The sequence below is a fragment of the Cucurbita pepo genome, chromosome 9 (genome assembly GCF_057944985.1).
Source record: "Cucurbita pepo subsp. pepo isolate OVF chromosome 9, ASM5794498v1, whole genome shotgun sequence".
NCBI lineage: Eukaryota > Viridiplantae > Streptophyta > Magnoliopsida > Cucurbitales > Cucurbitaceae > Cucurbita > Cucurbita pepo.
Window position 1 is genome coordinate 1,721,073 of NC_141806.1, and position 27,276 is coordinate 1,748,348.

Here is a 27,276-nt window from a genome sequence, read left to right on the forward strand (position 1 = left end):
GTTTTTTTTATAGTTTATTTGGGCCTTTTTCATCTATGGGCCCACTTACGACGGAGGGAAAAAATTGAACCCGCCATAAAATTATGTCCTGCTATTTCCTTCCCGCGCTTTCTCTCACTCTCTCTCTTCTGAAATTCATCATCTTCCGCTCCTGGTTCTTCATCGAATTCTATTATTCATTTTTGATCTCCTGAGTGTTTCAATCTTGCTATTCCTTTCGATGTCAAGAGCTCAACTCAAAGATCAGTCAGACGCTAGTCTTGAGATAATTTCCATCGGATCCTTGTACAGTGGACCGTGGGCCAAGAAGTACTGGAGCAGCTCTAGGGTTCGGTTTCGATTTCTTTTTCTCCTTGCATCTTTTGATAGATTTGTCTGCTGTAATTGATTTCATGTATCTCGGTGGTAATGTTACTCTTTCCGGTGATGTCTGTTTAATCATTTCTCAAGTGGAAAGCATGTGATGCTTGTAACATGATTTGTTCCCTCTGGAATTCGTTTCTGTATTTTTCGACACGGTCGGTTTGGAATGATTTCGTTTCTGATCGTTGAACAGATGTAACTGCAACAGCGGAATGGCATTTCGTGCAATGCTAATTTTCAAGCTTCTCTAACTAGGTTTTTCGATGTAGAATCCATAATAATTAGTACAATTAAAATCGAATAGTCTACTTCATGAAGCTCAAGTGACAAATTAATTTTGTGTAGTACGAATTTGGAGTTAATTGGCTTCTGTATAAATGTCCAATTCATTGCATGTAGTGCCACTGCAATTCTCAGGAGGTTCGAACATCAAGCGTTCCAATATCAGACTGGAAAACTATGACCAGTTGACGAATTTGTCGATTCAAACTGCTTGCTAACTACTTCCATATTGTTACATTGCGGGCTATTGTTTTGTAATTGTTACATATCTGAAATGGTATCTTAGATGAAGAACAATAGATGTCATAGAGACCTGGTAATATAGTTTTTTGAGTTGAATGTTGTAGTTTAAATGCATTTTTATTTGTTATTTACTCATGGAAACTTATCGTGAACTGATCGGTTGTGTAGGTGTGTTTATTTCAACTCAGCGACGTAAATAGGAGATAAATTTGATAACGATGATTCTCCCATTATTTCTTTTTATAAGAGTTTGGCCCATTAGAGCTTCAAGAAGTTAAAAGATGTATTTACATGACAAAGATAAGAAATCTCAACTGACTTACTCTTATCTTTGAATTGTTGTGTAGGGTAAGGATCGATTTCCCTATCCAGTTGGGTATCAGGCTGTTCGGGATTACAATGGGATCAAATATAAAATAGAAGTTCATGAGGGTCCAAAAGGACCTTTATTTATGGTGTGCATAACCTTCCTATTGAATATTAAATATTAAATATCTGTATTTCTCTTGTCATCGACAAAGATTAATTGAAAGGGTCTATCGTCTCTTGCAGATTTTGTCCATGGATGGACGTTCATTTTCTGGGCAGACACCTGATATTGCATGGGAGATGTTTCAGAGGAAAAGCTGCCTCCATACTAAAATTTGGCATGGGAAAAGGTCTTCATGCAAGGTTGATGGCGTGGAGGTAAACTTTTCATTTTTCTACTGAACTCTTTAGCCAGTGAATAAATGAGTCCTATCATTCTGTAACCCTTTTTAATTTCTAGCACTTCCTATGATTAATAACTTAATCTACATCCCCTTTCTATGACATCCTTCAATCATGACAACATTTTTCAAGTGACCAGTCTAGTTGGCGGGTAAAATTTCCGAGTTTATCTTCTCAGTTCCAATAATATCACCATCGGGCAACTTTCATTTCAGTAGTGAAATGGCATTCTTGTGATTTGCACAGGAGGAATTGAATTCATGCAATCTTAAGCGCCGTACTTAACTTTCTACCTTGTGTTGAGAACTATGCAGCTATTTGAAATAAAACTAACCATTAGTGCAATGAAACACAGAAGCTTAAGAGTTTTCTGCTTATTTTTTTTTTTATGTTAATCTTCTTGGAAAACATAACTAATGCAAATCTCAAGCATAAGCAGTTTGAGGAGCCTACCTTTTCTTTTCTTAATTATTTAATTTTTTGTTGTTCAGGAGTGAGGTCATTTAACTATTTTACTTTGACGAAACGTCTATGAGATAATTGATTTATCTTTTTTAGATTGACTAGTTCAACATTAAATCTTTTTCACATTTGACAAGTCTTGGTGGGTAAAATTGCGGAGTTTATCTTCTCAGTAATAATATCACCATCGAGCAACTTTAGTTAGCTCCTCAGTGTGCAGGCACATGCAAGCACCTAATTAAATGTAGAGCATTTAATTTAACCAGATTATCAGAACATTGGGTAACATACTTTTATTTCTTTTCGTCCTATGTAGTTTTTTGGGTTAAAAAATCCATTTATTCAGAGGTTACTTAGGGAGCTAGTGGCAAATGTCAGTGGAACAGCAGAGCTAGACCCTTCAAACTTATGCAGCAAGGCTTCTGGATCTGCACAGACTGCAGTTGAGCAACATTGTGTTGATGAGTGTAAAACTGCTAAATTAGTTTCTAGCCATGAAAGATCGAAGAGTGCAAGAAAGAGAAGCAGAATTCAAGGAATTGAAACGGCAAAGTCACCCACTGGTTCTAATCTAAAAAAACCACGAAATCATGGTTCCAGAATTAGATCCATGACTGCAGAATTAAATTCAGTGTCTGCTAATGATGGGAATCAAGGTTTTTGTGGTAAGTATGAAAAAAAAAAACAAATTAGAAATAGTTCCTTTACTGTTGTGAACAAAAAAAGCTCAGCAACCTTTTTTGGCAGCAGTACCTGCAACGTATGTTTTACTTCTTTGTTCATGCCTCAGAGAAAGCTATATGTGTACAAGAGGAGCATGCTGTCTTAGAAACCACTCAAGTAGCTCATAATGTGTCCATTGATGAAAAACATGTGAGATTATATTCTTTTTGTTCACCATTTGCTTGTAGTTGTAGAAATATGAACTTCCTTATTTACTTTTGTTATAAAGCACACAGTTTATATTTAGTCTCCTGTTGATTTATTTTAAACAGATATCTACGATGGAAATAGAGATCATTTTGAAAAATGCATTTTATTCTCTTTTTGTCAGATTTGCAAATTGCGAATTTTCGAAGTGCTCTTAACTTCTTACAGCATGATAGGTTGTCAACGGACAAATTGGAATGTATTAGTCGAGAAATGGAAATAGATGATAACAGTGGGGTTGCTTCTTTCCAAAAGGATTATTGTCCAGACACTGAAGATAATAATCATGATGCTTCAGATACCTCAGATCAAAAGCAAGGTTTTGTATGATCTCACTTTTTTGACAAAACATTGGCTTGCTTATATATTTTATTTTTTATTTCAATTTTTTTATTTATTTAATGCAGTTATTTTTGAGTCTGCTCCAATTAGCTTTGAAAAGAAAAATCTCAACGAGCTTGATATCATCATACCTGAAGAGTCGGTGATAGACGCCCATCCAGAAGAAATCTGCTCATTGAACAGGAACTCAGGCTCCAAAAGAAATGATTTTGATTCAGTAGGTCAAGACATGGTGAAGTCAATGATGACATATTTGCTTCCACAAGCAGTTCCTCTGCTCGAGGAGAATTCTGGCAGGAAAAAGAGGGCCACATCTAATTTGGAAACTTTTCCTTGTGGTAATGTATATCTGTGTGTGTGTAGCCTGTGCTACGGTGATTAGCATTTGACAAATAAAATTGCAGATTCGATATGTGTGCATATGTAAACTTTTTAGATTTATTAAAATACATTTTCGTTCTTCTGTAGATGAAAATACAAAAGATGTTTGGCCTACGGAGAAAGAAGGTAGAGAAAAGCAGGAATACATGAACATCCAACATGGGAATTACAAATTTGTTGTCCCTTGTCTTGAGCTTCCCAAAACTGGCCTTGACAATCTAGAGGGTGAACAACATTATGACCATGCAAACATTAATGGCAGCTTCTCTTCTTTTGCTGACAATGATCAAGCCAAGGAAGACATGAAACCTGTTGATTCTTGTGGATTCCAATTCTCTGGTCGCATGAATGAGTTGTTAGTAAATCATCATGAAGCTTCTGGAAGCAAGAAGTCCCGTGACAGCGAAAATGGTGAAAATTTGCTTGGAACTTGTCAGGAGGGTAATTTGTATGTTTCAGAATGTCCTCCCAGCTGCAGTTCTTCTGGTAGAGTTCTCAATGAATGTCCGTTAAATCTCCAAATAAATTCCTGTAAAGTGGACCAGAAAACTCCTGAAGATTACAAGGAAAGCAATGGTGATGAGCAACCTTGTCCGAGTGAATCCTTTTCTCAATTCTCGCATGGTGAGAATTACATCCTTCTTTATTCTAGCAATTTAGTTAAGCACCAATCATTCACTAATGGTAACACCGTTACTACTTCAAACTTCGTTTGTAAAGAACATTTCTGTGACATACTTCCACGATAATTAAATTTAGAATTGAAGTGCAGAACTCCTTTATGACCAATTTATCAACTATGATAATCTATAAATTGATGTTATGCCATCTCCTCTTTTTCAGCTCAGAGTGCAAATGATTCAAGTGTACGAAGTACCTCCGCATTTTCAGAGACATTAAATAAGGAAGTCCTTTTAGGAAAAGAGGCTGTGGGAATTGACACTTCGCCATTTTCTCAAGTTCCAAGCATTGTGTACAGTAGGAGAAAAGCTCAAAAGGTGTCTCATTTGGCTAAGGAAGAGAATCATCCTTCCGAAGCTTCCAACACTAGTGACCTTGGAAAACATTATGGAACAGAAGCATCTTCCTCTAAATCTCCACATTCTTCTGGTATCAATGTTTGCACTCTACCTGGAAACCAACTAAGAGAAGATTTACTTTCTGAACCTACATGTAGAGAACCGCCCCCCATCAATTGCAGTTATGAAACTACTATGAAAGCTGAAACAGGATTAGAAAAAATATGCCATCGCAGTCCTACATTAGACCTAAATGAAGCATCACCACAGAGAGACAACAAGAGTCATAATTCAGGACTTCTAGACAAACATGTTTTGAAGGAAGATTTGGAAGGTTGTGTTGATGGGGGAATGATTGAGCATAATAATGTTTTGAGTCCAAATAAATATGAGTTATTTCATGATGTGGGAGAAACCTTCAGAGATGAAAGTAAGGATTCTTATCCTCATGGCAATGTGGAGCTCTATCGTGAGGCAGAAGGAATGTCAAAAATAGTGGGATCTTATTTGCACCCTATGCCTGTATTATCAATATTTCTCAGCAACGTTGAGAATGTAATCCACATTTGTGTTTTGTGTGGTCTTTCGGTGGAAAAGAACAGAACACTTATTACTTACACCGTGGAACTGAAAGAACCAAGGTTGGGATACCCATCCATGGTTGGCCACACAACAGTAATGGTTCCGACTCTAAAAGATTATTTGGGCAAAGAAGTGAGTTTTTATCTTTATAGCTTTATTTGATTACTGTGTTAGCTTTCCTTGACACGATGGATTAAATTTACTAGTCTATGTTACCAAGGTTGCAGTAGAGCGAACTGGTTTCCAGCAAACTCCAGATGGGAACTTTCTTGTTTTGGTTGGTGGCATTGAAGCACCTCTTTGCAGGTTGTGAGCATTTTCGTGAATTTCAAATACATTTTACTTTAAGCAACAATAATATTATGGAAACTAATTTTACAAAGATATTTTCAGAACAGGGAGTATAAATTGTCCATGCTCTACATGTACATCTCGCAAGTTTGAAGAGAATGTGGTGAAAATTGTGGAAGTTAAATATGGTTACGTGTCAATCATTGCAAACTTGAGAAGTGTTGACAGTGTACATTGCATATTGGTTTGTGGACCTGATCAGCTTGTTGCTGTTGGAAGTGGGGGACGTCTGCATCTTTGGGTCATGGATTCAACTTGGAGGTGTGTTCCATTGCAACTGACCATTCTTTAATTTGTGGTTTCACTTATAAAATTTATGTTTGATAATAAATGAACAGGCGGCTAATTCTTTGCTTCATTTAACTTTGATAATAATATTAATACGCATCATAATTAGTTTACTCAAATTATTGATTTGCAATACATTAGTTTCAAGCTCTGCGATCAAGATGCACCCCCTATTTTGTGATAAGTTATTATTATTTCTGCAGTAAGTTTGAGAATGTAGAATGTTGGTGATGTGCTGGTTCAATGGATTATTTAAATATATGTTATGTGGCTTGAATTTCAGCTGCAATCTGAACGATAACATGTTTGAATACTGCATTGTAAGCTTTCATGGTTTTTGGGCTCCACTGTTCCTCCGTGATTTCTAGTTAGTTATTATTTAAGGGATTACCTTGGATAAAAATATGATGAGGCTGTCATTTTTATTTGGTTGGCAGTCTAAACAACATTTTATGATGTACCATACAAAATAAATGGTCATTGCTTTATTATTCTTCAAGTGGTAGCTCCGCTTTTCTTGAACCTAATTATCCCTGACGTATTATGCTCATTTGTTCCATTTGCTTGGGTTAATGGTTTCATTTATTTCACTTGTAGACTCAAACTGATTTGAGCCTTACCTCTGCTTTTACAGCAAACAGATAGAAAGTCATACCATACCGTCTGAGGACCACATATCTCCTAACTTGGTTGAACTTCAGAAGGTCCCACAGTTTTCCAATTTGGTTGTAGGCCACAATGGATATGGTGAATTCAGTTTATGGTATGTCTTTCCTTAGCCCATGGGAATTTTATTTTGTCTTCAGATAAAATTGACAAATCAAACTTAAAGTTAAGCCTACGAAACTTAGGTAAGGTCATGAACCATTTTATCTGCATTGTGACTCACCATATCTGCAGTGAAAGTTTGTTGATATCATATTATTATTATTATTATTTAAAAAATATCCTCTACATCAAGTACAGCCATTTCTGTGTTGGTAATTGAACAGGCCTAAGATATGGAAACTGAATGGGTTGACTGCTTTCATGCTATCTTTAAATGATCACTTGGTTAAATCTAATGGGTATTACGATTATCTTGGTATGGTTACTGGCATCTAAAAGTTACTGTTATTGGTTTTAGGGATATCCAAAAACGTGCAATGATGTCTAGGTTCTTTACTCCGAGTGCCTCAGTTAATCAGTTCCTTCCAATTAGTTTGTTTCGTTGGAAAGAAACGGAAAGCTTTACCAGCAACTTTAATTCAAGGGACTATGTTAAAGAGCTATCGTGTGCAACAAATACAAGTTCAATGATCCCTGATGAACATTCGTCACTTCAGCTGAAGGATACTGCCATATGGCTTTTTGCCTCAACCACATCAGATTCTAATGATCCACATAACTATTTACCAACGGGTTGTCAGAAAAATCATGCAGAATTGTGGAAACTAATGCTACTTGCTAACAGCACGGTTACATTCGGTGCGGAGCTGGATATAAGGTAGTGTGCTATTTCAATCTCAAGCTTGGTACAGTTCTTGAATTTCTGAATCTTGGATGTCAATAATATTCTGACATTCATACAAATATGACGTACGACCTTCATTGAACAAGATTTGTTTTATAGGTTGTACAAATGTGTCATTGAGTTCCAAAAAATATGATATACCTGGCTTATCAACTGAGAGTCGGAGGATAAAACAATGATTCAATGACTGCAAAGTTTTATATACGAACAACACTAGTTTAGGTTTGTAATGCCAGAAGATAATTAATTTGTTTTGCAGTTTCATGCTCATCAACTTCCAGTAAGTTTACAAGTAGATATTTGGCAATTCATTATTTAGTCTGTTAAGGAGTGCATATTTCAGCCTAACTGAAAAGTCATCACATTCATTTATTTTGTTACCAACACGGTTAGATGTTTTAGTGTTTATGATTCTTTTCACTTCTTAGGGCTTCTGCAATTGGGGCATCAGCTGGTCGCGGTATCATTGGGACTCAGGACGGCCTAGTTTATGTGTGGGAATTGTCTACAGGAAATAAACTCGGCACTCTTCTTCGCTTCGAAGGTATGCATCGTAGCATCAGTGACTTAAGCTTTCCCTTAATGTGCACTATTTCAAGTTCATTTCACTATACTCAAGATATTTTCATAGTTGTTAAAATATTATCACTAGCTTGATAGGGTTAAGCTTAATAATTGTACGAGTCCATTATATATTTATTTTAAAAAAATTATTTAGATATTTTAGGAATAGATTGAGCAGTAGAAATACCCCTCTACCCTACCTAGGTTTTCATCCTAAGAAATCCAAACCGTCTCAATTAGAGCAAAGTATAGTAGTATTCTACATAGTGTCTTGTAATCTCTTTTCGATTAGTGTTAATAAAGAGTGCAAGTGTTTCCCACAAAAAGTTGTATTCAACGGTTCTCACGACTCATCAAGAGAAGAAACAAACAAACAAGAGGAGTCAATACTCCCATACTTCATACAGTTATAAAGTGTAGAGTTAACGTTATAAAGTGTAGAGTTGTTAACTAATGTGAGACGAGTTTCAAGAGTTAGAAAGTGAAAAGAGGCTATGAATTCTTTTCATTTGAACATCATATAATGCCCCAAGTACTAATTTCTTCAGTTTCTTATGCATATATATATGTTCTCTGTTATAGGTGCAAGTGTTTTTTGTATTGCAACTGATAATAGAGAGGGAGGCGTGGTAGCTGTAGCCGCTGGTAGTAGGCTTCTGGTATGTCTACTTTCATCCCAATAACCAAAACTGCACTATCAACGAAATGAAGAAAATTACTTGTAAATTGAACACTTGTCAGCAAAATGTTCATAGTTTTGAGTTGATGCCTGCCATGATATTGATATGACAATGTAGGATTTGTTGTAACGTGGCTGCATTTTGACCGATGATGATGAATCAAAATAATCATTCATCATGAAATAAAGAAATCATAGTAACTTTCATGTTGACAACCCATTTGAAATTGCTTCATCCACGATGAGGGATAAAAAGAAAAGACTTTAAATAATAGTTTTATTTCAGATTTTTTTTTTTTTGTTTTTGTTTTTTTGTTTAGAACTCTTAAATATTCAAATTAGCTTAGACTTGATTGTGTCCAAGAGCTAAATTTCTTTTTGAATGTGAATATGTTCTAATGAAAATGGTTTAGTTCAACACATTTTTTACATACATAATTTTGGCTTTTGGTTTATTTGTGTGCTTAGTGTTACACAAGCATAACCGTGACATTAAACTCTGTTCATTCTCTAGCAGTGCCTTTGCTTAATGTTTTTGAAAATTCATTCGATTACATAAAATTCATTCATTTGCATGTATTGTATGCATGGAACACATTTATCTTACAAAAACATTGGCCTTTTAGCTTTTTGAAAGGAAATATCAACCCAATTTTGATAGAATTATATGATCCATTATATTGCATTTAAAGAGTCGTAAAAATTGCATTTAAAGAGTAATAAAAATTGCATTCCTCATAAAAGATCAATATTTTGAGTAATATTCACAGGTCTTGAACATGTGACAACTTGAATTTGAAGCTTTAATCTCTGCCTTAAGTTTATCTATCATGCTATTCATATATTTGTAGATCGATATCTAAAACTAAATAGAGACATTTTAAAGTACAAAAACTTTTTTTTCAACATATGGGTATATTTAATTATAAGATTGAATTGAAAATTCATTAACCAAAATTATAATTAGAAAAAATAAAATAATAAAGGGCAGTGAGTACTGAGTATGGCATAGGAAAGAATTGATTGATTGGGGTTGAGAGGCAGTAATTACAGCAATAATTAAATATTTAGTGCCCAAAATTGCGTTCAACTCTGGAGCTACGGGATGAGCTTTCGGGTCGGGTTGGTAGTTGGGCGCTGGTTGGTCCAACTCCTCCAAATTATGAATCTTTTATTTATTGCTTTTACCACGTGGACCAACCATCTTACGCCACGTCTCTTTCCAGCTCTATTGTATTAAATTTTTCATAACCAACAAACGAATTCCTCCTCTTTTTTTTTTTTCTTTTTTTTTTTTATTAAAAACTTTCCGTTTATTGTTTGGCTGTACGACACGTGATCTCAACACGTGTCCACTTCTGTCGACGGTTGTAAATATTGCTTTCAGAAGAAAATTTATTACCGAATTATGCACATCAAAGACCAACGGTCATTCTCACAGTTAAATGAAATATATTTTTAACCATTAAAAATAAGTCTCTAAATTTAAATGAGTCCGATAAACTAATAAATTTCTGAATTTTTGTCTGAAATAAGATATAGAAAAATCGAATATGTGATGTTTGTTAAACGAACACAATTCTCCATAATGATATGATATTGTCCACTTTGAGAAAAAACTCTCATACTTTACTTTGGATTTTCCCGAAAGACTTCCTACCAATGGGGAGAGTATTCATTAGTTATAAACTCATGATCAATCCCTAAATTAGCCGATGTGAGACTTTCATCGTCTAACAATGTAATTATACTTCTATATAAATAAATACAATTATAAAACATTTAAACCAATTAAAATTAAACTTCTTTACCTTCATTTTTTTCTTAAATAATTAATTATTGTTAGTTAAATTCATTTTATTAAGTCAAAACTTTCCAAACAATTTTAACCAATTAGATTTTTTAATTCCTATAAATAATACATTTTAAATTATATAAAGTTTTAATTATAATTAATTAATACAGCAACAGAAAATATTCAATTAAATATAAAATTGAAAGGTAAACTTTATAAAAAATAAAATACAAATTTTAATTTTTCTTGTCCAATGAGCTTTTAAATTCTAAATAATTTCACATATGAATTTAATACACTGAATGAAAATATCGTTGAATAAATTAATAAATATTTTTAAAATAAAATAAATCACATAAACTTCAAAATTTAGATATATTTATAAACTTCGAATTTATTTGATATTTTTGGTACATTTTTCAAACAAAAATCGAACACATCGAACCAACAATTCTCTGTTTTTCCCAAATCCAAACCAATAATTATCGGTTCGGTTACATTTAATATCACATAGGCGCTTATCAAATTGTTCTACTTTTCCATTTATATACATACAATATTTAATCAAATATACTCAAAAAAAATTTCATAACATAATTAAATATTCAAAATTAATATTGATGTGTAGTTATAGTCGAAGCATTTTCAATGTCTCTCGAAATTTATCATGAAGACGACAATAGACACACATTTTTTAAAATAAAAATATTATTCTAAATAAATATTTAATATTCACCTTGCAAAATTTATTTCTTTAATATTATTGTAAAAATATATATATATATATATATTTCACTAATTTCAAACCATCAATTAGTGTTTGAGCTAAAATATTATAATCAAAGCTATTTATATCGAATAAAAATAATATAGTATATATATTTTAACGTCACCCAATTAGAAAAATAGATCATTTTTAGCCCTATTTTATGGTTAAGAAAATTATTATCGTTTAGAAAAAATAAAGATTATTAAATCTTCGAGAAGTAAAAGAAATAATTAAGGAATAGAGATAAATCATAATTTAGAATAATAAAGAATAATAATTACGTTAATGATGCTATGTACGCTTTCTCATTTTTTATTAGATGTGACGTCAATTTTTATTTTATTTTAATAAAAAAAATTAATAGTATTTTTTAAAGTAAATTTTAAAATTCAAACGATAATTTGTTAAATTTGAAGAGTATAGTCCAAGCTTAATTTAAAATTTAAAATATAAATTTAAAAATATTTTATATAATATAGATAAATGAATTTGTATAATGTTAATTTTGTTGGGGCTAATTTAGTAAAAATACTAACTTTCCACTTTATTTTAAAAATACACCTAAACTTTCAAAATTTTCAATAATACTCTTAAACTTTCAAAAAAGTTAAAAAAAATACCCGTACGGCTAGTTTTGTAGGGAACAGGTAACCCTCTATTTCAAAAATACCCTTAAACTTTCAAAATTTTTTAAAAAATACCTTTAAATTTTCAAAATTTTCGTTAGTGCCCTTAAACTTTTTTTAAAACTTCAAAAACTATGATTTTTTTTTTAATGTTCAAAAGTACATTTATCACCGTTCACAATTTTCACAAACTTTCAAAAATAATATTAAAAAATTTGGATATAATCTATGAGGTGTCTGTATATTGATGGTAATAAATTTTTTTACAAAAGTAAAATGTGTTAATGCTACTTTTAAAATTTTATACTTATTTTTTAGACATATTATTTGCGGGTATTTTTGAACCTATTTTAAAAGTTAAATGGTATTAATGAAACTTTTAAAGTTCGAGGGCATTCTCTAAAACACTAACAAAAGTTCAAGGATATTTCTAAAACAAAATACTAACAATTTTTTGTGCTGGTATATAATAAAGATTGAAATGAACCCTATATTACGTCATTAATGTTGCGCCATTAATAATGGAGGCTAAAACTAACAGAAAAAAAAAGGGAAAAAGATGATAGGCATTAATTAGGATAAGCCGCAACTAATTAATTAATACATAACAGCTTTCAATACAGCGACAATGTTAGTTTAAAAAAAAAAAAAATATATATATATATATCAATTTTATTTCGTTAAAAATAATTAAAATACTCATTTTATGTCTTTTTTCTAACAATCTCTATTTCAAATATAGTTTTAAAATGTTTATAAAAAATAAAAAAATAACATCGCAGCTTTTAAAAGAACTTGAGAATTTTGAAATAAAGGACAAAGTTTAAATGTATTTTTGTTTAATAATTATATTTATTAACTTAGGTTAAATTGATAAAAATACATACGGGTCAATTTTCAAAAGTTTAGATAATAAATTAATTTTTTTAAAAAATTTAAAAAATACTCGATATTTTGTTTATTTTTCAAATTTTTTTATTTTTTATTTTTTTCTTTTTAAATATTATTGAAACTTTAAAAATTTATGAGTATATTTAAATAAAATATAAAATTTATGAATATTTATTTTTATTAATTTAACCTTAATATTAAATTTATAAATATATGAAAATGTTAGTAGGTCTCTCTAATTTAATTAATAATTTAAAATTAACAAATCAAATAAAATTATTAAAAAACCAAACATAAATATTATTTATTTTTATGAAATTATAATAGCATTTTCATGTCATTATAAACAAGTTTATTTAATTTCAAACCGACTAGTTCTTGATGCTCTTTTTGCTTATACGCTATCTCGAAGCCTTACAAAGGAACGAAATCAAAGTGTATATATATACACACTACGTCAGACCTTTGCTGAATGAAAAATAGATTTGGCGGGCTACCCTAGCTCCCAACTCATCTAAAGAATGCATTGGGTATCGCTCTCTCCTTCCCCTCGAACCTCGATAAATCTTCACGAGACATTCTATTAACGTAACAATTCACGCCTACCACTAACAAATATTGTCTGCTTTAGTTTGTTACGTAATCTTAATTTTAAAACACGTCGAGAGAGTTTTTAGATCTTTGTAAGTAAGTAATTGTCATTCTCCTCTTGAAGGAATGTGAAATTTCAAAATTAATTTTTAAATATGTTCGAGATATTTGAATTATTTTTAATATTTATTTGTAGAAAAGTTAGATTAAATATAAAAGTTAAGTGGGCGTTGAGTGACGTGAAGTCCTTCATTTAATCGCCTCATCTGCCTCCTCCGCCTCCTCCTCTTTATATCCCTCATCGTCTTCCTTCCATCGCCACCGCCATTTCTCTCTCCCTCTCTTCAAAATGCCTCCCATGTCGCCGGAATTCTCCACCTCCGTCAAGCTCAAGTACGTCAAGCTCGGCTACCAGTACCTAGTCAACCACATTATAACTCTCACACTCATCCCCATCATCACCGCCATCTCCGTCGAGATTCTCCGGCTAGGCCCCGACGGCCTTCTCGACCTCTGGACATCCCTCCACTTCGACCTCATCCAAATCCTCTGCTCCGCCTTCTTCATCATCTTCGCCGCCACCGTCTACTTCATGTCCAAACCCCGAACCATCTTCCTCGTCGACTACGCCTGCTTCAAACCACCGGTCACTTGCAGAGTCCCCTTCTCCACTTTCATGGAGCACTCTCGCCTCATCCTCCCCAACAACCCTAAGAGCGTCGAGTTTCAGATGAGGATTCTCGAACGCTCCGGCCTCGGCGAGGAGACCTGCTTGCCGCCGGCCATTCATTACATCCCGCCTAAACCCACCATGGACGCCGCCAGAGGTGAAGCAGAGCTCGTGATTTTCTCCGCCATGGATGCTCTGTTTCAGAAAACAGAGCTGAAGCCAAAAGACATCGATATTTTAATCGTGAATTGCAGCTTGTTTTCGCCAACGCCGTCGCTGTCGGCTATGGTGATTAATAAATACAAACTCCGGAGTAATATCAAGAGCTTTAATCTCTCCGGTATGGGTTGCAGCGCCGGGCTGATTTCCATTGATTTAGCTCGCGATTTGCTTCAAGTTCATCCGAATTCAAACGCCGTGGTGGTTAGCACCGAAATCATTACGCCTAATTATTACCAAGGAAACGAGCGAGCTATGCTTCTCCCTAATTGCCTTTTCCGTATGGGCGGCGCCGCGATTCTCCTCTCCAACCGCCGCTCTGAGCGCCGCCGTTCCAAATACCGTTTAGTTCATGTCGTACGCACTCATAAAGGAGCGGACGACAAGGCGTTCAGATGCGTATTCGAGGAACAAGACAAAGAGGGCAAAGTCGGAATTTCACTTTCCAAGGATCTCATGGCCATAGCCGGAGAAGCTTTGAAATCCAACATCACAACCATCGGACCACTAGTTCTACCGGCGTCGGAGCAGTTACTTTTCCTTCTAACTCTCATCGGCCGGAAAATCTTCAACCCAAAATGGAAGCCGTACATCCCGGATTTCAAGCAAGCATTCGAGCATTTCTGCATCCACGCCGGTGGTCGGGCGGTTATCGACGAACTCCAGAAGAATCTCCAGCTGTCATCGGAGCACGTGGAAGCTTCTAGAATGACGCTTCACCGATGGGGCAATACGTCGTCGTCTTCTCTCTGGTACGAACTGTCGTACATCGAATCAAAAGGAAGGATGAAGAAAGGGGACAGAATCTGGCAAATCGCGTTCGGAAGTGGATTCAAATGCAACAGCGCCGTTTGGAAATGCAACAGAACAATCAAAACGCCGTTAGATGGTCCGTGGGATGACTGCATCGATAGGTATCCAGTTCATATCCCTGAAGTCGTCAAGCTCTAAAAATGGCGGAAATCTCAAAGAAAATAACACAAATTAAAAGAAAAAAAAAAAAAAAGAAATAAAAAACACTATAATCTGCGAATTTGCTTCCTGTGATGTATCAAATTAAATGAAACTCTCATTTTATCTGTTCCTTTTTACAATTTTTTTCGTCTGAATCCGAATGGATTTGAATATATGAAATATTTGTGTTTGTATTGAATTTCTGGTAATGTGCAGATTAATTTGTTTTAGATTTTTTCTAATTATTTTATTTAAAAAATATATTTAGGAATTTCTATTTAAAGAGATAAGTACTAATAATAATAATACTAACTAATTAATAACTAATAAATGAGGATTTAATTAATAAATAGGATGGTTTAATATTTTATAGTTAATAACATCCACCCACGTGACTATATTTTGATCACTTTTAATGACACATTAATTATTATAAATTTGGATATTTACGCACATTAATTTAATAAGCTGCCCTTTTAATATATATATATTTTAAAAATATTTGAAAACCAATTATATTATATTTTTAAAATATCTTTAAATATATACCATTAAACTAAAAAAAATAAAAATATCCTTAATTTAATCTATAATTAAAAAATGAATAATGCCCTTAATCTAGCCTATATTTACCAAAATACCCTTAAATCTATATTTCAGAAAAAATGTGTTAGATAATTTTTTTTTTTTTTTTTTTAATTTCTTTTCCGAATTTTAAACACAAAATTGTTAAGTTATATTTATTTTTAGGAAATAAAATCAATTAATATCAATAATATCATTTAAACCCCTAAACTATTAATTATATGAATATAAATTTTAACGGTTCCTAATTAAATAAACCAATTTAAACTATTTATTAATTTTAATTTTATTAATTTATTATTATTATTATTATTTTTTTTTGTTTAGGATTCGAATCAATACCATTATTAGTTTAGTATTTTAAGAATGCATTTTCTAACGAGATTAAGTTGATTTTCTCGTTATTTTTAATTTTTATTAATACTTTTAAAAAAAAAAACTTTAATGATAAAAAGCAACAATACCGAGCATCTAAGCTGGCTGACCTCAAACGTGTTCACGAAAATTAAAATCTCGAGCTTTCTATCCCAATCAATCGGCAAGTTGGCAACAAAATGTAGTTCTACAACCATAAAACAGATTAAATATTTAATGTAACACCCAACTACATATCTTTGTTTTCAAATAAGTCCTTTTAAAGTTACAAAATTGCTTATTAAGGGCATGTTTAATTAGAAGGGCCCATAATTTAATGAGAAACGAGGTATGTTATTAAAGCTCACAACCCGTCAAGACACGAAATAAAAAAAAAGAGATCCCATGAAGGAACACTGAACGAGGAAGGAGGTAAAGCACCGCTCGCAACTAGATAATATACAAGATAGTTCGAGGGAGAGAAATGACTCAATCCCTCCAAATTGACGGCTATGACATATGCTACTGATAATACGACCCATTTAATCAACTGATTAGACCAATATGAAATCTATAAGAGAAACGACTCCAATAAACATCGTTGCTAAAAAACACCCAAAATAAATGATCACGAGATTCAACCTGTAATAGCCTAAGTTCACTGCGAGTAGATATTGTTCTCTTTAGATTTTCCTTTTCGAGCTTCCACTACACCCTTATAAAGAATGATTCACTGTCCTCTCCAACCGATGTGAAATCTCAGATCCAACAACTCGAACTATACAACAACAAAAAATCCAAAACCAAGACATGTATATATCGGAGATTATACGGCTCTAGGAAGTCAAGAATCCATCAAGATATGACATCTACGTCCATCTTCGGTACACATTGAATAAACACGTGAAAGCAATCACGGACCTTTTTAGCTCTGTAACATTAGGACTACCGATGGAGCTAGGGCAAAGGTCAAAATGGACAGACCTAATTGCTATCATAGGTATAATGCATTATTAACCCGACATATACTAGGGTCAATTTCATATGCAAAAAAATGCGGGTAGAATTGAAAGGTAAAGGACTCCAAAAGTTTGGGTACATAAAAACATATGCATTTATTTCATAGCCAAACTGGCACAAGTTATTTCACATTATATCATTATTTATGGGAGTAGGTAATTTGTTTTATTTTTTATTTTTATTTTTTTATTTTTAATTAATGATAAGTGCTCAACCACCAAGGCTGTGGCACACGTACCAATTGGTAAAGACATTGCTTGAGAATTTAATGGCTTTGCTGGAAGAGACAGCTATGTATTTGGTGTCTGTCTTGTTGAATTTCAGCCTTTGAATTGCCCTATTTTGTGGGAAGCTGTTTTTTTTTTTTTTGTTTTTATGGGGTCTGACTTGAACTAACTCTGGTCTTAATAGTTCATGTTTTCCTATTTCGTCCCAACAGACCGAGACCTTTATTGTTTCAATATAAAGTTTCGAATAGTATCAGCCCAATAGTTGTCTAATATATGAAATCTCAACTGTTTATGAAACTGAGGTGTTGCTATAGCTAATATCGTTCGACGTGGTATGGGGTCAAACTAAGGATTCTTTTTGGATCCTCCCTCGAGATGGGTCGAGAAATTGGAGGATTTGTCTACCCGAATTGGGATTCTTTGACGAATTTTTCTTGATGGGACTTGAGCCCTGAACGAAGATTCCTCAAACTCGACACTTGAAAATGGTGAATGGGGTAAGGAAATACATGTAGAATCTCCTCGGGAATAGAGATAGGGAGTGCATCCCTAATCTCTCCTGCCCCAGTGCCATCTTTAGCTCTTCTACTCGTAGTTTTAAAATGTTTATGAAATTTTAAGAATAATATTATAAATTTTAAAATAATATAAACGCTTATTTTTAAACTACTGTAAAGTTTTTATGGTAGTTTTTATAATTTAGTCTATTATTGATGTCAATCAATTGGAGATTTTGACTCTTGACTAATTTACTCCACGGGAGTAGGTGTGAGTTAGGTAATTCTATGTGTAGCTGCTCTCCTCCCTTATTCTTTTAATATTCCTCCATTTTCTATGGCACGGTGTTAGCTCTCTATTATTCCTATGCATTAGAGACCTAAACGAGTTACTATGTAGCACATGTGTGTCATAGTGAGCGTCTCAGCATCTTCCTTTGAAAAGGGGTATTTCAAAGACAATACCAAACGACAGGGATATGGTGGTATGCGCCCCAACCCATGTGTTGGAGGCTGGATTATGCATCCTCTATCCATAACGTATACCGTAAATGGTTTAGCATGGATACAGGAGAGCCCGATACTCGATAGAACCCAAGTGAATGGATGTTTGGAATGTCCCGATGAAATGATCAACACATGGGTATGTTCCCAATGGATGTGTCCAAGCAAGTCAAGATGGTCGATGCATCCTGAGACATGGGATGACATCATGACGCATGAATCGTGTTATTGGAAACCGAGATGACAATCTGATGCAAATCATCCCTAATTTTCGGTATATTATTTATTTATTTGTTTGTTGGGCTATTTTTTTTTTAATCAAATATTACGTTCACGTCTAGATATAAATATAAAAAAATTACTTTATTATTAATTTATAAAAATTAAACTTGTCATAAATAATTATAAGTAATTTTTAAGATTTATCTTTACGACCCATTTGTTACTCATTCAATTAATCAAATGCAACATTCACTTTAATAATATTTATTTTAAAATTTATTGATATGACTTATAAGGAAGGGCTCTCTGGTTATTTTCATGAATTTAGGTAAAATATACCATAAATACCCTTTTATTTTAAGTAATTTCCAATACTACCCTTATAATAATTATATATTTCAAAATAATCCTTTACTTATGTGTTCGGTAGTAATTAATGAAATTTATGTTCGAGCTCATCTAATATTATTTATTTTTAAATTAATATAATCCATTTTCAAAAACATGAATAAATAATTCAATAATTAAATATAAAAGGGCAAATATGAGAATATTTATATGTTGAGGGTACTTTGATAATTTCACATAGTGGATGGGCTTGGGCCCATCAATATAAATAATAAAAAAAATGGGAATTGGATTTGGGTTTCAATCTCCACCAACCCCCGAGGGCTACAAAGGAGGGATATTGGCGCGCAGAAGTCTTAGAAAGCGAGAATCTGAGAGCAAAGGCGTCCACGTTCAGACTCGAGAGACATAGCGACAATATCCATATTCGGTTTGTCGCGCAATCCGTTTCTCCTTGATCGCCGGCGGTAATTGCGTATCGAAGATCGAAGGAACGAAGAAGAAGAAGATGGGGATGAAGAAGGCGACAACATTGTTGGATGATCTGATACAGAACGCAGGAGGTTGTGCGGTCATTGATGGAGGTTTGGCCACGCAGCTTGAGAAACACGGCGCTGTCTTTAACGATTCACTTTGGAGTGCTGTTTGCCTCGTTAAAGATCCCGACCTAATTAAGAAGGTTCTCTCGCACCGTCTCTGTTTTTTTTTTTTTTTTTTTGTTTTTGTATTTGTTCTCTTCTTTTTGTTTTGTTGTAGGTGGATCACGATTTCGTCGGCGATTATTGATTCGATTGAATGTGTAGGTCCATTTGGAGTATTTGGAGGCTGGAGCAGATATTTTGGTTTCTTCCTCTTATCAGGTTTGTAGTGCGAATGGATTGAGCTTTCTTTACTGTTTTATCGCCTGTAAACATGAATAGTTTCGTACAATGCAGTTTATGACGGCTTTTGCAGTACCTTTTTGTTTAAAACGTTGTACTGTGGTTTGTTTAAACATCGATGATGTTATTTAGGTATTTTAAGGCTAATTAGTAGAATGCATGGGGTTCAAAACTAGCATTTCTATCCTGTCGTGAAAGGATGAACCAAAATGGAACCGGTATTAGCAGTAGTCACTTACTCTTTCTTGTCATGCATTACTAACAATATGTACCAGTATTCACTTACTCTTTCTTGTCATGCATTTTATTCTATTCAGGCCACCATTCCTGGGTTTTTATCAAAGGGTCTGTCAGCAGAAGAAGGGGAGTTGCTCTTAGAAAGGAGTGTTAAATTGGCCGTGGAAGCTCGGGATAGCTTCTGGGATTCTGTGAAGAGTAACCCAGGGCATAATTACAATAGGGCTTTGGTTGCAGCATCCATTGGAAGCTATGGTGCTTATCTTGCTGATGGCTCGGAGTACAGGTGACTGACACATTGAATATTGAAATAAGGAGTTTGTAAATGTATGGCTTTCGAACTAAATATATTACCCCCGCCCAATCAGTGGGCATTATGGACCAGATGTGGATGTGGATACGCTGAAGGATTTTCATCGACGCCGATTGCAGATTCTTGTCAGTGCAAGCCCAGATTTGCTTGCATTTGAGACTATTCCCAATAAACTTGAAGCCCAGGTTTGTTTGTTGTTAACACTTGTTATATCATCTGAACTGTGGTTTAATAATACTAGACTCACTCTAATGCCGTCCTGATGATTTCACTTATATTCTTATGGTTTGATCTAAGTCATAAAATATCTGAGGAAGCGAATTAAGTATATTTTTAAATCTGTTCGTCTGAATTTACAAGTTGTTCATTTCAAGGGATCAAGACAATTTGACAATTGGCATGGCATCGCCACGCCAATGGGGCATCCATTGCATGATCTGGTCTCAAATCGTTAACTTCTGAATTTGTTGTCTTCTTTATGAAGAATATCTTTTTCTAATTTAAATGTGGTTCAAACCCTTTTTTTTAAAACTTATTCCAATTTGCTTATTTTACTTTCAGATATTCTATTTAATTCTCAAACTAGAATTACAACACTTCATTTAGTTGGTCCCGATTGTCACAACATACTAATGTTGAAGGGTTTTTTTTTTCTTTTTTCTTTTTTTGCTGTCATGAGCATGTGAGGACATTTGTTTCAATTGATTTTCCAATTTTCATTATTTTCTCTCCTCTTGGTAATCTTGTTTCCAACCAAACTTACCTCTATTCCCCCCTCCCTTTCTTATCTAACTCAAAAAATTAGGCCTGTGTGGAGTTGCTCGAAGAAGAAAACGTCCAAATTCCATCTTGGATCTGCTTTAGCTCCGTAGATGGTGAGAATGCCCCATCTGGAGAGAGCTTTGAGGAGTGTCTTCAGGCAATTAATAAAAGTGACAAAGTAAATGCAGTTGGAATAAACTGTACACCTCCTCATTTTATTGAAGCTCTCATTTGTAAGTTCAAAGAGGTAGGAACCAAATCTCTCCCTGCTGATTTGATATTGTTTTCGTGTTCACTGGTTTTGACACCATAATATTCCCTTCAGTTAACAGACAAGCCCATAGTTGTTTATCCTAATAGTGGCGAGGTATGGGATGGTAGAGCCAAGAAATGGCTGGTGAGTCAAATGATTTTCCCCACCCCCACTTTGATATTTTCTTGGCTTGTGGGCCTACATTGTGATATTTCCAGAAGACTATAACTAATGTAATGCTCTATTTTTTTTGGCAGCCATCAAATTGTTTTGGTGATGACAAATTTGAATCACTTAGTTCAAGATGGCGTGATTTGGGAGCCAAATTCATTGGTGGCTGTTGTCGAACAACACCATCAACCATCCGAGCGGTATCAAAGGTTTTGAAAGAAAGCCCTCATTAGTGACAGCAGATAAGTCAACTGTCTGTAGCTGCATGTGATTGTTGAATGAACGTAAAAGATTATATTAAAGCGAGAGGCAAGTTAGTCAGAACCTTCAAACTACTTTCTTTGCAATAATTTTTAACCTTTATTTTATAAACTACTAGATTGAGGTGTTACTGTTTGTACTTCAACATACTTTTACCCACTTTATAGATTGTTACTGTATCAAACTTGCAAGACTTGTTGAATAAAATAGGCATGTTCTCTGTTCATCACAATCTTCAAATACTATTGAGGAAAAAGAAACTATTACATTTTGAGAGCACATTTTTATATTTTATTTAGGAAAAAATGATAAAGATCCTAGAGAGTCTGGATAATGCTAACTTTGGATGCTGTGGTAGAGCTTGGATGTTCACGAGCAGAAACATAAAAACCGACAGAGTTCCAATGCCTTACTGGATTAGGATATATATATATATATATATATATAGATATAGATATAGATATAGAATTTCTCCCAATATTCCCAATCTTAGTTGGATATAAAATACCTGCAAGTGTGCACATATATATAGATTGACTGATTTGGGCATGACGAGCTGGGCTGAGAAAATCTTCTTTTTTCTGGGAAAGAATAAAAAGTATGGGATGAGACAGAAGGCAATGGATAATGCAATTAGGATGGGGGTCCTACTGCAATCTTAACTTTTAGTTGAACCAAAAATAGAAGTGTCCCTTCTCACAACTAGAAAGTTGAGTGATGGGTTGGTTTCGTACTTTTCCTCATCCGTCTTAATTAGGATGCCCCACAAATTTACGCGGCCAATCAGAAAACGAGCCTTTGGATGAACTTCAATCCCTCGACCAATGAAAATGTGGATAAGGCCCTTGTGTGAACCCACCCACTGCAAGTTCTTTTGTAAATAAAAGAAGTGCCCAAAAGTGCAATTCCTCTCCAATCCAGACCCTTCTCTGCTGTGAATTTAACTGGAAAAGCGCAGTCTGTGGGCCATTCCCTTGGCCCCTCGATGGCGTCTTTTTGAAATAGCTTGTCCCTAATACTTATAAAAAATAGACGAACTAGAAAATATCAGACTCCAGCTTTATGAACAGTGTCCAATTTGAAACCTGCAACTTGAGTCTTTGATACAAACTCAGATTCTCTCACCTTTCTGGTTAATTGAATTCAATGACGACGAGGAAAAGTGTGGAGAAAACAGCAGAGGGTGGTAAGACTGCCAGAGCCTGCGATAGCTGTATCAGCAAGCGGGCTCGGTGGTACTGTGCCGCCGATGATGCTTTTCTGTGCCAAGCTTGTGATGCTTTGGTTCACTCCGCCAATTCCTTGGCTCGTAGGCACGAGCGTGTTCGTCTTCAAACTGCCTCTTTCAGACCCTCCTCAGATAAGTCCTCTGCTGCCTCATGGCATCAGGGCTTCACTAGAAAGCCTCGGTCGCCTCGAATGGGAAAGGCTGCTCTGGCAAGGAAGCCATCTCCTCAGGTACCGGAGGTGAATGCTAAAGAAGAAACTGAAGATCAGGAACAGCTCTTTCTTCATCGGGTTCCTGTTTTGGGAGCCGATTCAAATGTTGGTGATTTGGCTAGTTTTGTTGGGGAAAAAGAAAATTCAAATGGGTATCTCTCGTACGATATGGATCCTGCTGAATTTGCAGCTGATGTTGAAAGTTTGTTGGGTAACTCACTTGATACTGAGTGCTTTGACATGGAAGAACTGGGGCTGGGGGCTTCCCAAGACGACTGGACGACGAAGGATGATAGCTCTTTCAACAGCTGCGAAGTTATTAAGATTGAACCAGATGAGATAGAGGAATTAACTCCGATGATGCTTGGCGTTGAGACCGATCCAATGAGGGAGCCATTTGATCTGAACTTTATGGACTTCGGCGACAATCCATCGTGCGATAAGGAAGAGAAGACGATTGTCGAAGTCATGGCATTGGCGAAGAACCGTGAATTCGAGGTAGAAGAAGAGACGAAGATTGCAAGAAACAAAAAGAAAGTATCATTGAGTTTGGATAGTGAAGCAGTGATAATAGCATGGGGGAGCAGAGGAACACCATGGACATCCGGTGAACGGCCGAATGTCGATCTCGATTATTACTGGCCGGACTACATGGTATGTTGCCTCCTCTTTTTCTCTGTGTCCTATGAAATTTAATGTCTCATGTTGCTGTTTAAGAATGTTATATGTATAATAAATGCTCTGTCTCTGAAAGTGATTTGTGTGGTTTTATGAAGGGTATGTGTGAGAGTGGACATTATTATCAGGCTTACGGGGAGGTTGGCGGCGGAATCAGGCGACAAGCGGCGGCCGGAGTTGAAGGAGAGAGAGAAGCAAGAGTGTCGAGATACAGAGAGAAGAGAAGGACGAGATTATTTGCAAAGAAAATAAGATATGAAGTTCGGAAACTGAACGCAGAGAAGAGACCGAGAATGAAAGGGAGGTTTGTGAAGAGATCCTCTTGCTTTGCGCCGCCACCTTTCCCTTTGTTTAATTAATGCTTAATTATTAACATCACATATTTATATTATTTCAAATTTGTGCAAGTTCTTAATTTAATCTTGATTTTGTACCAATAATCTAAACAATAATGCCTTTAATCTAAGTTAAGGTCATTATATTCATTGGAAAATCATGAAAATCATACTTCTCTTTTGTTTCCTAGAACGGTTTAATAAAGTATTATCCGTGAAAGTTACTGTAACATCTTATGTCTTAGATTTAAATTAGATTTTTGTACTTAATGTCTTAGATTTAAATTAGATTTTTGTACTTAATGATTCTGACAATTTTTTTATAATTTTGCACTTAATGATTCCGACAAATTTTTATGTTAAGGTTTAGTTTTATAGTAATTAGTGTAAGTTGTAAAAAATAGATTATTTTACCAACAAATTATATCCTCTCTCCTCCTAACAGACTAGTGTTAATTTAGGGACATTTTCGTCCAAATAAAATATTGAGATGGTAGTAAAGAGAACCATTTGCTCATTTGAAGGTCAATAGTTACCTTAATAAATTAGATAATTAGATTAGACACGTTCATTTTACCCTTGAATTAGGGTTTCATGGGGACCCCATCAAATGGGAAGGGGAGATTTCTATTGAGACGGGAATAGAGGAGTAAGTGAGGAATATTTTTTTTCTTATTAGATAAATGGCCCGAAGACAGATTATATTCCTCGTCCCGGTCTCCACTCCATTTAATATAAATATATTTTCAACACACATAATATATATATATTTTTTACTATATTAAAAAAAATAGATAATTTTGAGACTCTAATTGTAATATTTAAACTAAATACTATGAGTACTATATATGTGTATATATGCATATTTTTAGCGAATGATTATATTGAAAAATTAAAACTTAATTATTTTTTAAAAAATAATAAACAGGTAAAATTACTCTTGGGAATTCGATCATCACAAAATTAAATAAATTTTTTTTGTGATAATAGAGAATGAAATAGGTAACCGGGATGGAGAAGCCTTCTCTATCCCCGACCCGTCAGATGAGCATCTCTAAAGTCTAACCCCAACTCATTATTGGGCTCAAAATGAATTCATCCCTAGCAGTGGACCAGGCCCATCAAGCCCAACATCTCAGGCCCATAGTGAGTACAAACTGGGTCCAAAAAGATTCCATCGCTAATTCGGGCCCGTAAACTTTTGACTAATGGTTCGACCAATTCGAAGAAAATTCCAACAATATAAACAAAAAATGGACAAAGGTTCATTAATTCGTATACTAAAATTATATAATTTTTTTATTTTTTATTTTTACAATATATTTTATACATAAATAAAAAAGAAAAAAAAAAGTCGGAAAATTGCAGAGCTCAGTAAATACTAATAACTGCTTTATGCATAGGAAATCAACACTCCATCCCTAATTCCTAATTAATTATTTTAATTTCATTTTTAATTTCCATTACTGAGCCGAATTAAGAGTCAGCTCCAGCGCAACATCCTCCTCCTCAACCCACATTCCATTTCTCAAAACCCAACCCGGTTTTCTCCGGTTCGTCATCAAATCATCCGCCATTCGGTCTATCTCTATCACCTCCACATTCGACCCACTTCCCAATTCATGACCCGGTCCGGGTTTGGATTTGGTCCGGTTGTCGGGCTTTTTGAACCGGTTCCGAGTCTTGCCCTTGTGAAGCTCGCCGGGAACTGCCAAATTGGTGTCGTTACAAACATGACGAATGTCGCAGCATTTAAGGGAAAGGTTAGTGTTTGACAGCGGCGCGTCTGGTTCGACGATCATGGATCCGGTCAACACGGCGTCGACGGCGGCCTGACACTTATCCCAGTCGCCGGAGCAGAGCAATCCGACGGAGCCGTAGACCGGATTCACCATCCGGCCGCATGCCTCGTACAGCAACGACTTGAAAATAGCTAAAAACAGACAACTTTCAACGTCATTAAATAAAATAAAAATAAAAATAATAAATTTTACATACCAACATTTTGAATTTCCTCATACATATTCATAAAGAATATATTTTTAATTCTTTATATAATGTAATCTTTTTAGGGTAAACAAAAAAACAACAAATTTAACTGTTTTACATAATTTTTTAATTCAAAAAATTTAAGAAACTGGTTCAAGATTGTTGGGAGGGAGTTCATGTTCCCTAATCTAGGGAAGGATGTTTATAAGTAAATAATACATATACATTGGTACGAGGCCTTTTGGGTAAGCCCAAATCAAAGCCACGGGAGCTTATGCTCAAAGTGGACAATATCGAACCATTGTGAAAACTCGTGATTCTTAATATCAAACCGTGTTAGGAATCATGGATTTATGACTAAGAAATATAAACAGTGAGACCTTTTGGAGAAGTCCACGTCAAAGTCATGAGAGTTTATGATCAAAATGGACAATACCATACTAGTGTGAAGATCTGTGATTTCTAACACGGTTTGATATCATAGGTAAGGAATTATGATAAAGTGAGAATTACCCGGGCGGAGGTGCTCGGCGGCGGCGGTGATGAGGTTGAAGAGGCCGGCGCGACCGTAGAATTTGGCGAGAAAGATGGTGGCGTTGGCCTGAGAATCAGGGGAGGGGATCCATTGAAGACAAGGTCTGATAATACAGTCATGGCTGCAGCCTTTGCGAAGGATCCGGCAGCCATTGCAGCTCATTCTCATAATATCAAGACTTTTGTGTGTGAGGAAAGAGCTAGGAGAAGAGAAGAGGGGTATTTAATAACCAAAGAGGGCAAAGGGCATTAAGGTAATTTCCTCACTTTGAACTGCAAATTTGCAGTCTACTTTCTAATTTCAAACTCCAATGAGTGGGGCACTGATTCTTATATTTAACATTAACCCATTAAATTTGAAGTCTAATACATACTTTGTATTAAATAATACAAATAATGTCATGCAATCCATAGTTTTAGCTACGTAAACTCACAGA

The 27,276-nt window shown here is 34.7% G+C and overlaps 5 protein-coding genes across 7 annotated transcripts; 4 read left to right on the forward strand and 1 right to left on the reverse strand.

Annotated features, from left to right (window-relative positions):
* The first annotated feature begins 96 nt into the window (after positions 1 to 96).
* LOC111802747 (DNA binding protein) lies at positions 97 to 8,926 on the forward strand. 3 transcript variants are annotated; one of them, XM_023687228.2, is made up of 15 exons: positions 97 to 328; positions 1,236 to 1,343; positions 1,441 to 1,575; positions 2,378 to 2,726; positions 2,852 to 2,934; positions 3,160 to 3,310; positions 3,399 to 3,671; positions 3,802 to 4,338; positions 4,558 to 5,447; positions 5,536 to 5,621; positions 5,709 to 5,927; positions 6,589 to 6,717; positions 7,081 to 7,440; positions 7,896 to 8,011; positions 8,614 to 8,926. In XM_023687228.2, exons 1-15 carry the CDS (start codon positions 221 to 223, stop codon positions 8,712 to 8,714), a joined length of 3,645 nt encoding a protein of 1,214 aa, XP_023542996.2. In that variant the 5' UTR covers positions 97 to 220; the 3' UTR covers positions 8,715 to 8,926. The 3 variants fall into 3 exon arrangements, with proteins under 3 accessions (XP_023542996.2, XP_023542997.2, XP_023542998.2); XM_023687229.2 differs by lacking the exons at positions 97 to 328; positions 1,236 to 1,343; positions 1,441 to 1,575 and having other exon boundaries at positions 2,562 to 2,726; positions 2,809 to 2,934; XM_023687230.2 differs by lacking the exons at positions 97 to 328; positions 1,236 to 1,343; positions 1,441 to 1,575 and having other exon boundaries at positions 2,562 to 2,726; positions 2,812 to 2,934.
* A 4,730-nt stretch (positions 8,927 to 13,656) lies between these two features.
* On the forward strand, positions 13,657 to 15,424 carry LOC111801556 (3-ketoacyl-CoA synthase 6). Its single transcript, XM_023685585.2, has one exon. It carries the CDS (start codon positions 13,732 to 13,734, stop codon positions 15,220 to 15,222), a length of 1,491 nt encoding a protein of 496 aa, XP_023541353.2. The 5' UTR covers positions 13,657 to 13,731; the 3' UTR covers positions 15,223 to 15,424.
* A 3,848-nt stretch (positions 15,425 to 19,272) lies between these two features.
* HMT-1 (Homocysteine S-methyltransferase family protein) lies at positions 19,273 to 22,089 on the forward strand. The gene is made up of 7 exons (XM_023685310.2): positions 19,273 to 19,664; positions 19,789 to 19,845; positions 20,184 to 20,389; positions 20,472 to 20,601; positions 21,222 to 21,425; positions 21,504 to 21,575; positions 21,689 to 22,089. Exons 1-7 carry the CDS (start codon positions 19,494 to 19,496, stop codon positions 21,833 to 21,835), a joined length of 987 nt encoding a protein of 328 aa, XP_023541078.2. The 5' UTR covers positions 19,273 to 19,493; the 3' UTR covers positions 21,836 to 22,089.
* Positions 22,090 to 22,221: 132 nt separating this feature from the next.
* Positions 22,222 to 24,388, forward strand: LOC111801348 (zinc finger protein CONSTANS-LIKE 16). The gene is made up of 2 exons (XM_023685309.2): positions 22,222 to 23,957; positions 24,080 to 24,388. The coding sequence occupies exons 1-2, from the start codon at positions 23,010 to 23,012 to the stop codon at positions 24,338 to 24,340; spliced, it is 1,209 nt and encodes a 402-aa protein (XP_023541077.2). The 5' UTR covers positions 22,222 to 23,009; the 3' UTR covers positions 24,341 to 24,388.
* Positions 24,389 to 25,670: 1,282 nt separating this feature from the next.
* LOC111801980 (LOB domain-containing protein 42) lies at positions 25,671 to 27,039 on the reverse strand. Its single transcript, XM_023686232.2, has 2 exons — positions 26,819 to 27,039; positions 25,671 to 26,249 (listed from the first exon to the last, which is right to left on the reverse strand). Exons 1-2 carry the CDS (start codon positions 27,006 to 27,008, stop codon positions 25,780 to 25,782), a joined length of 660 nt encoding a protein of 219 aa, XP_023542000.2. The 5' UTR covers positions 27,009 to 27,039; the 3' UTR covers positions 25,671 to 25,779.
* Positions 27,040 to 27,276: the final 237 nt, after the last annotated feature.

Bases quoted from the DNA above. Each gene is read 5' to 3' on its own strand.
- LOC111801348 (XM_023685309.2), top strand. From the start codon at position 23,010: ATGACGACGAGGAAAAGTGTGGAGAAAACAGCAGAGGGTGGTAAGACT. The intron at 23,958-24,079 runs GTATGTTGCCTC...GGTTTTATGAAG, and splicing joins ATTACTGGCCGGACTACATG to GGTATGTGTGAGAGTGGACA.
- LOC111802747 (XM_023687228.2), top strand. From the start codon at position 221: ATGTCAAGAGCTCAACTCAAAGATCAGTCAGACGCTAGTCTTGAGATA. The intron at 3,311-3,398 runs GTTTTGTATGAT...TATTTAATGCAG, and splicing joins TACCTCAGATCAAAAGCAAG to TTATTTTTGAGTCTGCTCCA. The intron at 6,718-7,080 runs GTATGTCTTTCC...TATTGGTTTTAG, and splicing joins TATGGTGAATTCAGTTTATG to GGATATCCAAAAACGTGCAA.
- LOC111801556 (XM_023685585.2), top strand. From the start codon at position 13,732: ATGCCTCCCATGTCGCCGGAATTCTCCACCTCCGTCAAGCTCAAGTAC.
- HMT-1 (XM_023685310.2), top strand. From the start codon at position 19,494: ATGGGGATGAAGAAGGCGACAACATTGTTGGATGATCTGATACAGAAC. The intron at 19,846-20,183 runs GTTTGTAGTGCG...TATTCTATTCAG, and splicing joins TGGTTTCTTCCTCTTATCAG to GCCACCATTCCTGGGTTTTT. The intron at 21,576-21,688 runs GTGAGTCAAATG...TTTTTTTGGCAG, and splicing joins GTAGAGCCAAGAAATGGCTG to CCATCAAATTGTTTTGGTGA.
- LOC111801980 (XM_023686232.2), bottom strand. From the start codon at position 27,008: ATGAGAATGAGCTGCAATGGCTGCCGGATCCTTCGCAAAGGCTGCAGC. The intron at 26,250-26,818 runs GTAATTCTCACT...GTCTGTTTTTAG, and splicing joins CGCCGAGCACCTCCGCCCGG to CTATTTTCAAGTCGTTGCTG.